The sequence below is a fragment of the Carcharhinus amblyrhynchos genome, chromosome 26 (genome assembly GCF_965287045.1).
Source record: "Carcharhinus amblyrhynchos chromosome 26, sCarAmb.v2.hapA, whole genome shotgun sequence".
Lineage (NCBI taxonomy): Eukaryota > Metazoa > Chordata > Chondrichthyes > Carcharhiniformes > Carcharhinidae > Carcharhinus > Carcharhinus amblyrhynchos.
In genome coordinates, this window is record NC_137349.1 from 4,769,424 (window position 1) to 4,786,791 (window position 17,368).

Consider the following 17,368-nt stretch of genomic DNA (forward strand, 5'->3'; position numbering starts at 1 on the left):
TAGCAGATAGGAAGTGAAGAGTTGGCATAAATCTTTCTGATTAGCAGTCAGTGACTAGGGTTCCGTAGGGATCTGTACTCGGGCCTCAGCTGTTCACATTATATATTAATGATTTGGAAGAGGGAACTGAATCCATTATCTCCAAATTCACAGATGACACAAACTTAGGTAGGAGGGTGAGCTGTGAGGAGGACACAGAGATGTTTCGGCGCGATTTGGACAGGCTGAGTGTGTGGGCATCTGCACAGCAGATGCAGTATAATGTAGATATGTAAGGTTATCCACTTCGCTAGCAATAATAGGAAGATAGGTTATCATTTAATGGGTGTAAATTGAGAGAGGTGGATACTCAACAAGATCTTGGAGTCCTTGTGCATCAGTCGCTGAAAGTAAGCGCACAAGTACAGCAGACAGTAAAGAAGGTAAATGTTATGTTGGCCTTTATAGCGAAAGGATGTAGGTATAGTGATAGGGAAGTTTTGCTGCAATTTTATAGGGCATTGGTGTGGCCACACTTGGAGTATTGTGTGCAGTTTTGCTGTCCTCATCTGAGGAATGCTGTCCTTGATATAGATGGAGTACAGCAAAGGTTTACCAGGCTGATTCCTGGGATGGCAGGTCTGTCATATGAGGAGAGACTAAGTCAGTTAGGGTTATATTCACGGAGTTTAGAAGAGTGAGAGGGGATCTCATAGAAACTTATATAATTCTAACAGGTTTAGACAGGGTAGATTCAGAAAGAATGTTCCCAATGATGGGGAAGTCCAGAACGAGGGGTCATAGTTTGAGGATAAGGGGTAAACCTTTTAAAAACTGAGGTGAGGGGAAACTTCTTCAGCCAGAGAATGGTGGATGTGGGGAATTCACTACCACAGAAAGTAATTGAGGCCAAAAAGTCTGATTTCAAGAAGAAATTAGATATAGCTCTTGAGGCTAAAGGGATTAAGGGATATGGAGGGCAAGGGGAATCAGGATATTGAATTCAGTGATCAGTTTACTCATGCTTCTGGTTTCTATGTTTCTAAATCAGATCAAAATGTTGTCAGACCTGCTGAGATTTTCTGGTTTTGTTCCATTATTCTTGTTTCACTACCAGAGTGAAACAAGCAAACGAGACAGATAAAAGCAAACTACTGCAGATACTGGAATCTGAAATGAAAATGCTGGAAAATCTCAACAGGTCTGACAGCATCTGTGGAGAGAGAAAATAGAGATAACGTTTTGATTCTGGGTGACCCTTCGTTAGAGCTGAAAGAACTAGATAAACCTCGGCCTTTTATTGTCCAGCAATTTGTTTATTCCAAAGGACGTGCAACTTCCAATGGTTAATTAACAAGGAAAAGTAGATGTGGACTTTTTCAAAATTTTCCTGCACCAAAACACGTTGTATACACACAAAATTGTGTTAAAATGGCACATTTCATGACAGATGCCATGATGGTTCCTTAGCACCTGTTTCTTTGATGTTGTGAGTGTAGTTTTTCCTCCAAATGTGTCTATATAGTACGCACATCCATCTCTGGTGTGAGCGGCACCAGATGCCAATCTGGTGAGAGTGTCAGCATACGGACCATCCATCAGGGATATGTCAAGTCGGCACATATAACACCAGCAACATGTGATGCTGATTTGACGCCAGTGCTGCCAGTCCTGAAGCTGTATGCCCACCAATGCCGTCTCCTAACTCAGGACCACCCTGTTCCCTCCATCTGTCATATGAGGAGAGAGGGTGGCATGATGGCCCAGTGGTTAGCACTACTTCCTCACAGCGCCAGCGACCTGGGTTCATTTCCAGACTCGGTCACCATCTGCGTGGAGTTTGCACATTCTCCCCATGTCTGTAAGGGTTTCCTTTGGGCGCTCCGGTTTCCTCCCACCGCCTAAACGTGTACGGGTTAGGTTGATTGGCCGTTGCTAAATTGCCCCTAATGTTAGGGGGATTAGAAGGGTAAATATGTGGGATTGCAGAATAGGGGCTGGGTGGGATTGTGGTTGGTACAGACTCAATGGGCCGAATGACCTCCTTCTGTACTGTCAGGATTCTATGGATTCTATGAACTGAATCAGGAAATGTAGCAGCAGCAGTGCTTGTTCCCTGCTAACTATGTCCACTGCCTCACACTGTGTGCCAACTTGCCCTGCAAGAGAGAGGGATGTGCTCCATGAGATGTTAGGATAATCTGGATGTCATGGTTGAATAGCTGGCAGTGTCTGTAAGGTGAGATATCAGTGTGAGGCTTGAAGCAGGGTGGGATGAAGCTGAATATTGAGGTGATCTATCGAGCTTGTCATTCAGTGAGTGATGGGGTGCTTTGACCAGTGTCGGAAGCTCGTGGGAAGGACATTATTAAACTAAGAACAAAGAGAACAAAGAAAATTACAGCACAGGAACAGGCCCTTCGGCCCTCCAAGCCTGCAGAGACTATGCTGCCCGAAGGAACTAAAACCCCCTACCCTTCCAGGGATCATATCCCTTCATTCTCATCCTATTCATGTATTTTTCAAAACGCCCCTTAAAAGTCACTATCGTATCTGCTCCCCACACAGTGAGTTCCAGGCACCCACCACCCTCTGTGTAAAAAACTTGCCCCATACATCTCCTTTAAACTTTGCCCCTCGCACTTAAACCTGTGCCCCCTAGTAACTGACTCTTCCGCCCTAGGAAAAAGCTTCTGACTATCCACTCTGTCTATGCCCCTCACAATCTTGTAGACTTCTATCAGGTCGCCTCTCAACCTCCGTCAATCCAGTGAGAACAAACCAAGTTTCTCCAACCTCTCCTCATAGTTAATACCCTCCATACCAGGCAACATCCTGGTAAATCTTTTCTGTACCCTCTCCAAAGCCTCCACATCCTTCTGGTATTGTGGCGACCAAAATTGAATACTATTTCCCAAGTGCGGCCTAGAAAGAGTGCAGAAAAGATTTACTAGGATGCTACCAGGGACTTGATGGTTTGAGCTATAAGGAGAGGCTGATAGAAAGGAACCTTTCTCCATAGAGCATAGGAGGCTTAGGGGTGATCTTATAGAGGTCTATAAAATAATAAGGGGCATAGATAAGGTAAATAGTCAACATCTTTTTCCAAAGGTAGGGGAGTCCTAAACTAGAGGGCATAGATTTAAGGTGAGAGGGGAGAGATACAAAGAGGGGCAATCTCTTCACTCAGAGGGTGGTGAGTGTCTGGAACAAGCTGCCAGAGGTGTAGTAGAGGATGGTACAATTCTGTTTTTTAATTGTCAGTTACATGGGTAAGATGGGTATAGAGGGATATAGGCCAAGTGCAAACAATTGGGACTAGCTTAGTGGTAAAAACTGGGCAGCATGGACAAGTTGGGCTGAAGGGCCTGTTTCCATGCTGTAAACCTGTATAACTGTATGACCTTAGTCTGTGAAGTGATAATTGATGATCCATTCAATGACCCTGAACTCTGTCTGAGGCCACTCTAATTTTGCAGTTCTGCATCCAGGTCCATGGAGTTACCCTTCTGGCCATGACTATCTAGTCCCAGTGCCTTTGCAAAATTTCTAAGGAAGGCTTCTTGGCCCATTGTGGATAAAACATAAAACCTCCAATGCCGCATCAGAAAACTTGTGTTGCATCAAAATCACTTTTCAAACCACTTCTGGCACCTGTGCCAATCACCATCTCCAAAGGTCCTGAGACAGCACCTTCCAAACCACGACCACTTCCATCTAGAAGGACAAGGGCTACAGGTACACTGGAAAAACCACCACCTGCAATTTTCCTTCCAAGCCACTGATCATCCTGCCTTGGAAATATATCACCATTCCTTCACAGTTGCAGGGTCAAAATCCTGGAATTCCCTTCCTAACAACATTGTGGATCAACCCACAGCACGTGGACTGCATCGATTCAAGAAGGCAGCTCACCACCACTTTCTCAAGGACAAATAGGGATGGGCAATAAATGCTGTCCCAGCCAGTGATGCCCATGTCCCACGAATGAATATTAAAAAAAAGATTCCTGCAGGGAGGTATAGAGTATCAAATCAAAATGCTGTCAAACCTGCTGAGAATTGTGAAAAACTAGCTTTAATTTATGCTAGTTTCTCACAATTCTGCGCTCCCTACTCTGGCACGCAATCACAAAACAGTACGATTAGTATTGGCTGCACGCAACTAACACTTAAATTAATAAACAGCATGATGTTTGCCTGTTTCCAACATCGGAAACACCTAGCGTGGGGGTAATCGTACACCCTAATCTCCGCAGTGTCTTTTGGGCCATTTCCAATTTTGCAGCCTGTATCTTGAATATCAAATTCCTTTGTATGTTTAATTAACATGGTCATTCATTTTAAACAGGTTTATCCCTCCATTGAATTAGGCATGTACCAATGATCCAAGAACCTAATTTCAAGGCAAAACATACTGTTCATACATAGACTGCAGTCGAAATCTGGGAAATAGCAGCTATTGTTTTTAAAGGAGAGAGTGAATGTTTGTGGGTTAAAATGCCAGTCATGCAGGCTGCTTTGTCCTGGATGATATTGAACTTCTGCAGTGTTGTTGGAACTGCCCTCATCCTGGCAAGAGGAGAGTATTCTATTACACCCCTGACTTGTACCTTGTGGATGGTGGACAGGCTTTTTGGGGTTGGGAGGTGATTTTTTTTAACAGCAATGGTGCAGTTTTATTGAAATTAAGGCTAATGCAGAGGATGAGGCAGGTTTACACAGTCACACACTTGTAGTCGAGATGTGTAATACATCAGTAAAGCAACAGGAGGTGAGTTACCCACCCCAAAGGAATGTTAATTAGCTGTAGGTGGAACTGCCACTCCTTACTCCAGTCCCTGCATCACGTGAAGCTGAAGTGGAAAGGATTGGGACTGCAAACAATCCTTGGAGCCTAAGTCCCGCAATTTCAGGGGCAGGGAGGATTGGGGTGGCCTGGTTGGGGGAGACAGGGGGTATACACAGAAACATAGAAGATAGGGCCAGGAGGAGTCCATTTGGTCTTTCAAGCTTGCTCCGCCATTCATCACGATCATGGATGATTGTCCAACTCAATACTCTAATCCTGCTTTCTCCCTATAACCTTTAACCCTATTTGCCCCAGTGCTACATCTAGCCATCTATTGAATACATTCAATGTTTCAGTGTTTTGGCATGAGAGTTGGATGAGAGGCTGGGGCTGGGAAGGGGGGTCCAGTGTTGGGTGGTGGGGGGATGGAATATTCTGATGGAGGCACCCTCCCTCACGCCCCAGGTCAAAGCCTGATTATTCTTGGGCTTCCCTCATATTTGGAAACTCCTCCTGCCAGCCTATAAATTGAAGCCCCCAAATGGTTTATAATTGGCCACTCAAGAGCCTCAATTGTGCCAAGGGTGAGCAAGGCCTCACCTGTCCCAGTGTCAAATTGCTGAGAGATCGGGGTGGGTGGAAATCCAGCAGGAAGCCCATTCACCCTCTTTCATGATCATCCCTCCTCTTATAAACCCTCCAGAGCGGGGAGCATAAAATTCAGACCATGCTGAAAGAAATCAATTTAAATGTTGCTCTCCTACTTGCCCTTCTTTTCTCTCCACCATTCCTCATCTTGCTTCTTGACCTATCTCACCTTCCTTACATCCCTATTCAAAACTTATCTCTTTGTCTTTAATCATTTCTCTAACTTAATTACTTTCTGTCTGGTGTCCACATTACTCCTGTAAAGTATTATCTATTTCCTCCAAACCAACTGCACCAAAAAGAATTAACTGATTGTTTATATTGTAATCGGACCTTGCTGTATGCAAATTGGTTGCTGCATTTGTGATCATAGAATCCCACAGAATCCCTGCAGTGCAGAAGGAGGCCAATTGGCCCATCAAACCCACAACAACAACTATCCCGTCCAGGCCCTATCCTCATAACCCCACACATTTACCCTTCTAATCCCCATAACACTAAGGGGCAATTGAGCATGGCCAATCCATCTATCCCACACATTTTTGGAGTTTGGGAGCAAACCGGAGCACCTGGAAGCAGACATGGAGAGAACGTGCAAACTCTACACAGACAGTGACCCGAGGCCTGAATTGAACCTGGGTCCATGGCGCTGTGAAGTAACGGTACTAACCAGCGTGCCACCGTGCTGCCTGTAAGTAGCAAATCCTGGCCTTGCCACTGATACCCAAATCCCATGAAAGAATGAAATAAAGTTGGCGAAAGTCAAAAGTATTACATTGCTTTAAGGCTATGTTGGATGTGCCAAGAATGCAAATACCATTTAATTGCAAGTTCTTCCTTTATTTCTCAATCTAATGGAATCTATTTGTTATGACACTGTCTGTTTAAGAAGTCCTTATGTTACCAGACTTCCTCCTTTCACTACATTTCCCTCTTCTCTTCCCAAAGTCTTTCACTCTTAATGGGGTACAGTTCTAGAGGGATTGGCATGTAGGAAGCTTCAGGTTTCTTGGTGCCCAGATCACCAACAACCTGTCCTTGTCCCTCCACACTGATGCTATAGTTAAGAAAGCCTATCAATGCCTCTACTTTCTCAGGAAGCTAAGGAAATTCATCACATCTGCTACTACTTTCACCAATTTTTACAGATGCACCATTGAAAGCATCCTTTCTGGTTGTATTACAGCTTGGTATGGCTCCTGCTCTGCCCAAGATCGCAACGGACTACAAAGGGTTTGTGAACGTAGTCCAGTTTGTCACACAAAGCAGCCTCCTATCCATTAACTCCATCTACACTTTCTGCTGCTTTGGAAAAGCAGCCAGCATAATCAAGGGTCCCACGCACTCAGACATTCTTCCACCTTCTTCCATCAGGAAAAAGATCCAAAAGTCTGAGATCACATACCAATCGACTCAAGAACAGCTTCTTCCCTGTTGCTTTTGAATAGACCTGCCATATATTCAGCGGATCTTTCTCTGCACCCTAGCTATGAGTGCAGCACTATATTCTGCACTGCGTCCCTTCCTTCTTCCAGGTGCATTCTATGAATGGTATGTTTTTTCCATGTAGCGCGCAAGAAACAATAACTTTCATTGTGTCCCAATACATGTGACAATAATAAATCAAATCAAATCCATTACTAATTTTTCATTATGGGCACGTGGACAGTGAGTGATAATAATATGATCGATTGCAGAGACCTGACCCAGTGGCTCCACTTCTATTCTTAACCAATGTCCACGTATGCTTATTTTCTGGGAGTTACTGGATGGATGAGCTGAGTGAGAATCAGATTCCTATTCCAAAATCAGCCATTCTTCTAACTGAGCACCCCTACTGCCCCCTGGCTGAGTTAAACCAATTCACATACATAGGGAAGTTAACCTAGATTCATAATATATGAGAATGGTGTGCAAATAAACTTATAATACATTAGGTATGGAGAAATAAAACAACTGATCTAAGTTAATTATCATTAGCTAGTTAAACTTCTTAATCTGGCACTGCATGCATAGAAGTGTATACACTGTCCACCTGATCACACAATAGCTTTCTGATACTGTTCTTCTGCAGTCTGCTACATTTCTCATGTAAGCATCATTTACTACCCCATATTAACATATTTAAACACTGCCATTGTCCAATCAGCTGCCTACTCTTCAACTGTGATGTGTTGTTCTGGTGATAACCATTATTAAATTACTGTTGATTCAACATTGCATCAGTGTCAGAATAGCGACACTGTTAACATACCTTTCCATCAAGAAATTGGGTCGGGTGCTGACTTTACATCGTGCTGGATTTTACTCCCCATTGAAGTTCCACCTGACAGTTCAGAATTCCCATCTGATCCCCAATATTTCTCTTCTGATTGATTGCATCTCATAATGTGTTCTCCCAGAGAAAGGCCATACTGGACAGCTTAGTATAACTGTGGAGTTTGCACATTCGCCCTGTGTCTGGGTGGATTTCCCCCAGGTGCTCCGGTTTAGAGTCACAGGCCAAATTTTACCGGCACACTTTGCCCTGAATATAAAAGTAGGGAGGTCTTGCTGCGGCTGTATAGGGCATTGGTGAGGCCGCAGCTGGAGTACTGTGTGCAGTTTTGGGCGCCGCACCTGCGCAAGGATATTTTGGCCTTGGAGGGAGTGCAGAGGAGGTTTACTAGGCTGATACCGGAGTTGAGGGGGTTGAGCTATGAGGAGAGGCTGAATAAACTAGGCTTGTACTCGTTAGAGTTTAGAAGAATGAGGGGAGATCTCATTGAGACGTATAAGATGATGAATGGGATGGATAGGATAGAGGTGGAGAGGCTCCTCCCGCTCAGAAAGGACAGTAGGACTAGGGGACACAGCCTCAAGATAAAGGGGGGGCGGTTTAGAACGGAGTTGAGGAGGAACTTCTTCACTCAAAGGGTGGTGAATCTCTGGAATTCTCTGCCCGTTGAGGTGGTAGAGGCTGCCTCACTAAATATTTTTAAGACGCGGGTTGATGGGTTTTTGATAAGCGAGGGGATTAAGGGTTATGGGGAGAGGGCGGGAAAGTGGAACTGAGCCACGACAGATCAGCCATGATCTTACTGAATGGCGGGGCAGGCTCGAAGGGCTAGATGGCCTACTCCTGCTCCTATTTCTTATGTTCTTATGATTCTGAGCGAGGCTCAGAGAACGGCAATGTCTGTTGGCCTCGGGCGGGATTGTATGAACCTCGGGCAGACATGCCGGTAAAGTTCCGCCTATAGGGTCATAGAGGTTTACAGCATGGAAACAGGCCCTTTAGCCCAACTTGTCCATGCCGCCCTTTTTCAAAAAACACTAGGCTAATCCCAATTGCCTGCATTTGGCCCATATCCCTCTATACCCATCTTACCCATGTAATTGTCTAAATGCTTTTTAAAAGACAAAATTGTACCAGCCTCTACTACCACCTCTGGCAACTCATTCCAGACACTCACCACCCTCTGAATGAAAAAACTGTCCCTCTGGATCCTTTTGTATCTCTCCCCTCTCACCTTAAACCTATGCCCTCTAGCTTTAGACTCCTCTGCCTTCGGAAAAAGATGTTGACTATCTAGCTAATCTACGTCCGTCATTATTTTATAGACAAAATAAATGTAAATAATATCATATAAATAATATAGGTTTCCTCCCACACTCCTAAAATGTGCAGGTTAGGTGGACTGGCCATGCTAAATTGCCCCTTAGTGTCAGGAGGATAGGGCTTGGGTGGGATTGTTCTCGGTGCAGGCTCAATGGGCCAAATGGCCTCCTTCTGCACTGTAGGGATTCTACGGTGTCTCATCCAGTGAAATAGACCACTCAGCTCCCATCTCTCTCCATCCCAACACCCTCACAGCGTCTGACCAACACCTAAGAACATAAGAACATAAGAAATAGGTGCAGGAGTAGGCCATCTAGCCCTTCGAGCCTGCCCCGCCATTCAATAAGGTCATGGCTGATCTGTTGCTGCTCAGTTCCACTTTCCCGCTTTCTCCCCATAACCCTTAATCCCCTCTCTTATCAAAAACCCATCAACCCGCGTCTTAAAAATATTTAGCGAGGCAGCCTCCACCACTTCAACGGGCAGAGAATTCCAGAGATTCACCACCCTTTGAGTGAAGAAGTTCCTCCTCAACTCCGTTCTAAACCACCCCCCTTTTATCTTGAGGCTGTGCCCCCTAGTCCTACTGTCTTTTTTGAGCGGGAAGAGTCTCTCCACCTCTATCCTATCCATCCCATTCATCATCTTATACGTCTCAATGAGATCTCCCCTCATTCTTCTAAACTCTAACGAGTACAAACCTAGTTTATTCAGCCTCTCCTCATAGCTCAACCCCCTCAACTCCGGTATCAGCCTAGTAAACCTCCTCTGCACTCCCTCCAAGGCCAAAATATCTTTGCGCAGGTGCGGCGCCCAAAACTGCACACAGTACTCCAGCTTGACTTAAAGATGTTACGTTACTTACCTTAACAGAAAATGCACTTCAAACGTTCTTCACCTGGTGGGGAAGGAAATACTCGCATTCTCCGTTTTCATCAAGCCTCACAAACACAGCAGCAATAAGGCAACTCAAGTTGCAAAGTGACTTTCCCCGTACCTGCCAGGCAATCCCAAAAGATATTTCATCTTTGCTTATGTTCTGGTTTTCAGTCAATCCTGTTGAAACTTTAAATAAAATAGGTTTCATTTTAACCACAGATTCCAGCAAATGGAGACATTTGGTTTAAAATAGCAGCTGATACATCATCTGAGTTTAGTTGATATATTGCACACTAGAATAGCCTCTAAATAGGGCTAGTAGACGAAAAAATAGTCAGTAAAAAAATGTAAGCACTGAAACTGTAAAGAATGTGTAAACACACGCACACGTTGAACACTGTATTTTGATAGTGTTACTAATATCTTTGCGCTACAGTGGAATCCTGTGAAGTACATGAGGTCAAGTCAGATGGAACTCCCCCCCCGTCCCAAAGAAAGACTTTTAGCTCCAGCATTACTGACTAAGCAAAAGGAGAATTTGTGGCAGCTTACACTTATACTTCAATCTGCAGTTACAACATTGCGGTTTAAATTCATTCACACTCTTAAGGCTCAAGCTTCAACTTCAGAATTCAGGTCAGCTGCCCTACACAGCTTACCTGTCAGGGGCTAATAACTTTCTACCAGCGCTGAGGGCCACAGGGAAGTCTGCAGGGTGAGTGGTCAGTGATCTGCAGTTTTCTTTGTGGCACCAGGAAGGGCACAAATCGTTGCAGTTTGAACAACCTCAGGTGGTCCCTCTGAGAACCATTTGCCAGACAGTTCAAAATCCAGAATAACTAGTTGGAGCTTGCAATAGGTCACCCTATGATAGAAAGGATATTATTAAACTAGAAAGGGGGCAGAAAGGGTTTACTAGGATGCTATCAGGACTTGATGGTTTGAGTTACAAGGAGAGGCTGGATAGACTGAGACTTTTTTCTCTGGAGCGTAGGAGGCTTAGGAGTGATCTGATAGAGGTCTACAAATTAATGAGGGGCATAGATCAGCTCAATAGTCAATATCTTTTCCCAAAGATAGGTGAGTCTAAAACTAGAGGGCATAGGTTTAAGGTGAGAGGGGAGGGATATAAAAGTGTCCAGAGGGGCAATTTTTTCACACAGAGGGTGGTGAGCGTCTGGAAGAAGTTGCCAGAGGTAGTAGTAGCGGTGGGTATAATTTTGTCGTTTAAAAAGCATTTAGACAGTTCCATGGGTAAGGTGTCTATAGAGGGATATGGGCCAAACGCAGGCAATTGGGACTACCTTGTCATTAAAAAAAGGGCAGCATGGACAAGTTGGGCCGAAGGGCTTGATTCCATGCTGTAAACCACTGTGACTCTAATTTATTCTACACAGATTTCGGAGTGAAGGTATTAGATGAATGCCGGAGCCTTTTAATAGGAAATTGAGGACTGCGCTAATTTCTGGGGTCACCCCAGAGCAACTAAACAAAATGGCCTAGACTAATTTAAAATCTATAAAATTGGAACAACAATGTTGGAATATAGGCACCATTAAATCAGATTGGCCAGTTTTTAAACTTTAGGTTATGTCTTTTTTGTATGAATACATTTATATGGGACGTGAGCGTCACAGACTGGGCGAAGCCATTTATTGCTTGCCCCTAACTGCCCTCCAGAGGGCATATGAGAGTCAACCACATCGCCGTGGGTCTGGAGTCTGATGTAGATCAGACAAGGTGAGGATGGCGGATTAATGAACCAGATGGGGTTTTTATGACAATCGCCAATGGTTACGTTAGACATTTAATTCCAGGTTTTACTGAATTCAAATTTCACCATCTGCCATGGTGGGACTTGAACCAGATCTTGCTCTGGGTCTCTGGATTACTGGTCCAATGACAATACCACTAAGCCATTGTCTCCCCCGTTGGATCGCCTATGGATATTGGCATAATTCTGACAGCACCCAATAAATACTGACAATCACCAATCAACCCCTGCAAATAAATAACACCCTCCCACAAATGCTGCCACAATTCCAGGGCTCCTTACACTCTCAAGGGTCCCTTCAAGTATCGACATGTTTCCTAAGATTGCCTTGAAATATTCCAGGGGCCGCTTTCAAAGACCTCTGAGAATCTCATTCCGATATCGAAGGATTTCTGTTAATTATGTACAAACTTTCGATCTCTTGCAAATACAACGCACCCCCCCATCCTGCCTGCCCCCCCCCCACACTCTCACCACCCCCTTGCCCCCAGGGTTCTGGCAAACACTTCCAGGGATCCCTTGCAAAAACTTACCCACCAAGAGCACAGCCTCTCTGGAAATATGGTCATGTTGGGTGACCTGGCGTTGTGAGACTTGTTACTATGTTGGGCTTGCCAGGGATGCCCAGGGATGGTGGGCAGCACAGTGGCACAGTGATTAGCACTGCTGCCTCACAGCACCGGGGACCTGGATTCAATTCATAGCTTGGGTCACTGCCTGTGTGGAGTCTGCACATTCTCCCTATGTCCACGTGGGTTCCTTCCGGGTGCTCCGCTTTCCTCCCACAATCTGAAAGACGTGGTTAGGTGTACCGGCCATGCTAAATTCTCCCGCAGTGTACTCGAAACAGGCGCCGGAGTGTGGCGATTAGGGATTTTCACAGTAACTTCATTGCAGTGTTAATCCACTTTTGACACGAATAAATAAATAAACACAACCCACAACCATGTTAAAAAAGAAATCCTTGGAGCTTGTGTAAATCCTGGCACAGTTCCAGGGTCCCCACTGCCCTAACCTCTGAACAAGAGTGAAGTACCCAAATGATAATAGAAGTAGGTTGTAGAAAACCATTTTAAAAAATGCAGCAGCAAACAGAAATAACACAGCAGCAAGTCAGTGGGTAAAGAAATGCAACACTGAAACATCAAATAAATAAGATACTATGCAGAGAAGGGTGGGAAACTGATGACCCTGTAGTCTCCCCACCCCCCTGGACCTCTTGGCATCAAAAAAAACCTATGACATAAAGAATAGTATTAAAAATACTAATCAAAATTAATAAATACTATTACACATTGTACTGCAAACAATTTATCTGAATGAAGGGTGTGTGAGAAAAGAAATCTGACATTTTTTCTAACTAGTAGCAACTCTTGGTGGGTCCAGTTGAGTACAGTACACACAATCTAGACTCGACTAGATTAATAATTCACCTCATCTCATTTCATTGAGAAAACATTGTTGCTACACAGTTGTTGCCCCTACTGTATCCAACATCTGTAAATTAATTCCCAATCTGACCAATAAAGTTTCTTTTGTATCCGCTGCAGATGGGAGGCTACTGGCAAAAAGGCAATTCGTTTTTGATGCAAAAAAAATAAACTCACAGTTTGTTTGCAATGACAGTTTGTAATTAACACAGAGCCAGAAGGATGAATTGTTACGCATTTTGTGACTGCGGGACTAGAGCAGTTCAGACTGCAATCAGTCATCACATGCCACTGCCTGCAGGTACCCAGGTACCCCCCCCCGCCACCTCCCCCTTATATTAAAACATACTGTACCTTCCCAATTCCTGTGCCACTGTGTAGTAATCTTCAAAGGCTATTTCTCTGTGCGATCCATCTATCCAGTAATCGCAGCTAGTCCCAGACCTGGAAGCTGGCATGATGATCATGGATATCATATATATATTCTACCCTGGTATTTTCTTCCAATCTTATTCCTCTTTATTTTTTGCATATAAAAGCTGGTCGTCCAATTCGATTGTTATTTCTGCAGCACTGTTAGTAAGTCAAAAGCATGTGCCACATATATAAAGGTCTTTAATACAAAGGCCAGCTGGACTGAGCAACTACTTCCCCCCTCTCCTAAATATATTATTCTCTTTTCAAAAAGCTTTTACAAAGATACACCTGCCTTCTTTTTGACACTGGCGAAGCATTCCGCCCACTCTCTGCTTACTGGTGCAATGACGTCCAGAGTAGCACTGGGTCTAACCTGGAGCTGGCCAGGGTTTGGTTAATCCAAATGTCAATCATTGACTACTATGGCGACCAGAGCCGGGGAATGATTGACACTCAGTGCCTGCCCTGTGTTCTTAAAGCTGAGGAGTTGCAAAACTGCAATTAGTGATTCCTTATATGAGATTTGGTGGTTATCTTATTTTGAACAGGGAATTTAGTTTTATGAGCCTTGACAAAAAAATATAAGCACAACATTTGTTCACAGCTCTTATCTACATCTTCCTGTACATCCTAGCTGTGACTGTAACACTACAGCCTGCACCCTCTCCTTTCCTTCTCTATGAACGGTATGCTTCGTCTGTACCCCGAGCAAGAAACAATACTTGTCACTGTATACTAATACACGTGGCAATAACAAATCAAATCAGATTAAATCAAGTCAAAAATTATATCATAGGATTGAATTATAGAAGCCCTACAATGTAGAAAAAGGCCATTCAGCCTATCGAGCCTGCACCGACAACAGTCCCACTTAGATCCTATCCCTGTAACCCCGCATATTTACCCTACTAATCCCCCCTGACACTAAGGGGCAATTCAGCATGGCCAATTAACCTAATCCACATATGTTTGGATTGTGGGAGGAAACCGATCACCCAGAGGAAATCCACACAGACACCGGGAGAACATAAAAACTCTATACAGGCAGTCACCTGAGGATGGAATCGACCGCAGGTCCCTAGCGCTGTGAGGCAGCAGTGCTAATCACAATGCCACCGTTTTGCCGTATGTTACATTCTATGAAATTATGCATTATAGTTTGACTGGAGGCTGTTTAGGGATTACATTGAATATATATATATTTTAAAATTGTTTTAGTCCATCCTTAAAGTTACAAAGCCAATGCTCAGAATGGTCCGGGCAAACACAAATCCATTCTTTACTTGCTCCAAAAACTAAATTCAAAATCCAATTGAATCCAATTCATGGTTCTCACAAGGGAGAGCAACAGGATCCAGGCTGACAAGATAAGGCACTGCACCCCATCTTGGGCTTGATCTGATACTTGATCTTAGACAAAAGGCTGAGAAAGGATACCTATTTACCACAGAAACAGGTAATTCAACCCAATCAGTCTGTGCCAATATTTATAAGAAAATAAGAACTTTAGAACGAGGAGTAGGAGTAGGCCATTTGGCCCCTTGAGCCTGTTCCGCCATTCAATAAGATCATGGCTGATCTTTTTGTGGACTCAGCTCCACTCACCCGCCCGCTCACCATAACCCTTAATTCCTTTACTGTTCAAAAATGTATCTATCCTTGCCTTAAAAACATTCAGTGAGGTAGCCTCAACTGCTTCACTGGGCAGGGAATTCCACAGATTTATAACCATTTGTGTGAAGAAGTTCCTCCCTCAACCAGTCCTAAATTTACTGCCCCTTATTTTGAGGCCATACCCCCCTAGTTCTAGTTTCACTTGCCAGTGGAAATAACCTTCCTGCTTCTATCTTATCTATTCCCTTCATAATCTTATATGTTTCTATAAGATCTCCCCTTATTCTTCTGAATTCCAATGAGTATAGCCCCAGTCTACTCAGTCTCTCCTCATAAGCCAACCCTCTCAACTCCGCAATCAATCTAATGACTCCCCTCTGCACCCCCTCCGCTATGCTCAACTCATCCTTCAACTAACTCTATCAGCATACCCACTATTCCCTCCTCTTTCATATACTTGTCTACTTTTTCCTTAAATACATCTACCTGTAAAATATTCACTGCGACTTCCTGGGATGACAAGTCCCACATCCTCACCGCTCTCTGAGTAAAGAAGTTTCTTTTGAATTCTCTCTTTGATTTCTTGAGATGATTATAAATTGATGGCCACTAGTTTTGCTCTTTCTCACAAGAGGAAACACTGGGCTGGAATTTCCTCTGGGAGTGGAGTTGGAGTTGAGGGAGCTGGAAAAATAGGGACTGGGCCACAAAGGAATGGATCCCCACACACATTCCTGTCACCAAGGTGCTTTCCCAAGGTTAGGATTGACTGCTTGGCCCACTGAAACAGGAGGTCAATTAGGGTGGTTAAGGTCCCAATTAAGGATGATTTTGCAGTGTTGCTGGAACCTTCCCACGGGTGAAGCGATCCCCTGCTGCGTGTGGAGACTGCAAGTTGCAGGTTGGCAGAGTCTTTGCAGATGGAGACTCCATTCTCCAATGATGCTGTTTTGTGGATGAAAGACCGCAATTGCAGTCTGATCCTGCAGAGAGATTTCTGCTCCATCTGTTCCCGATTGGGAAAGATTGCTCCCAATGGTGAGGAAGTCCAGAACTAGGAGGTCATAGTTTCTGGATGAACTTTTAGAACTGAGGTGAGGAGAAATTTCTTCATCCAGAGGGTGGTGAATGTGTAGAATTCACTACACAGAAAGTAGTTGAGGCCAAAACATTGTCTGATTTCAAGTAGAAATTAGATATAGCTCTTTGTGCTAAAGGGATCAAGGGATATGGGGGGCAGGGAGATGAGGATATTGAATTCGATGATCAGCCACAATCAAAATGAATGACAGAATAGGCTTGAAGGGCTGAATGGCCTATTCCTGCTGCTAGTTTCTATGTATCATAGAATCCATACAGTGCTGAAGGAGGCCATTTGGCCTATCAGGGCTGCACCAACCACATTTCCTCCCAGGCCTTATCCCCTTAACCCCACATATTTACCCTTCTAATCCCAGGACACAAACGGGCAATTTAGCGTGGCCAATCCACCTAACCTGCACATCTTTGGACTGTGGGAGGAAACCGGAGCCACCCGGAGGAAACCCACGCAGACACGGGGAGGACATACAAACTCGACACAGAAAGCAACCCAAGGCCAGAATTGAACCTGGGTCCCTGGCGCTGTGAGGAAGCAGTGCTAACCACCGTGCCACCACCCTGACCCTATGGCGCCTTCAGTGCATTGCAGCGCAGACCAGCAAGTTCAATGTTAAGGCGCCCTCTGGCCTATCTCTGCAGAGGACTCCTCAGGTGGGGCTGCCGAGGCTACACAGGTCTTCTGATTGGGCGAATGCAGAGGCAACCAATGAGGAGGTTGCCTCCTGCTCAGCCAGTCTCGCTGCCACCACGCGCGGGCTCAGAGCCCCCCGTTTGGTTCTGATGTCGGGGGTCCCAAAATCCATGGGAAAATCTCGTCCATTCTCTCTCTGAATTTACTCAACCAAAATCACTCATAATTTTAAAGATCCTTCCTTGGTCATCCCAGTCTTTGTGTTTCAAGAGAAAAGTCTGGTTAATCATCTTTGCATACAAAATATTTTATTTATAGCCAGAATTCAAAAGTACAAGGAAACAGGGATTTCTAAATTGTAATTGTTGTTGCACATATGCTTCAGAATCACACCGCCTGTACTGCTGTTCAAATAAAGCATGGTGTAATCAGCCTGTGGGCGTACTAGCTAAGTAACAGTGAGAATTGCTGGGAGTCTGGAGGCAGAAATCACTGTGCATTTG

The 17,368-nt window shown here is 44.5% G+C and overlaps 1 protein-coding gene across 1 annotated transcript in view; it reads right to left on the bottom strand.

Annotated features, from left to right (window-relative positions):
- The window catches only part of LOC145358604 (calcium/calmodulin-dependent protein kinase type IV-like), a 156,026-nt gene extending 142,197 nt beyond the window's left edge, over positions 1-13,829 (bottom strand). The window contains exon 1 of the mRNA XM_080212798.1: positions 13,457-13,829. Coding sequence (XP_080068924.1) covers positions 13,457-13,578 — 122 coding nt within the window. The 5' untranslated portion in view covers positions 13,579-13,829. The remainder of the gene's footprint in view (positions 1-13,456) is intronic.
- Between the last annotated feature and the right edge of the window lie 3,539 nt (positions 13,830-17,368).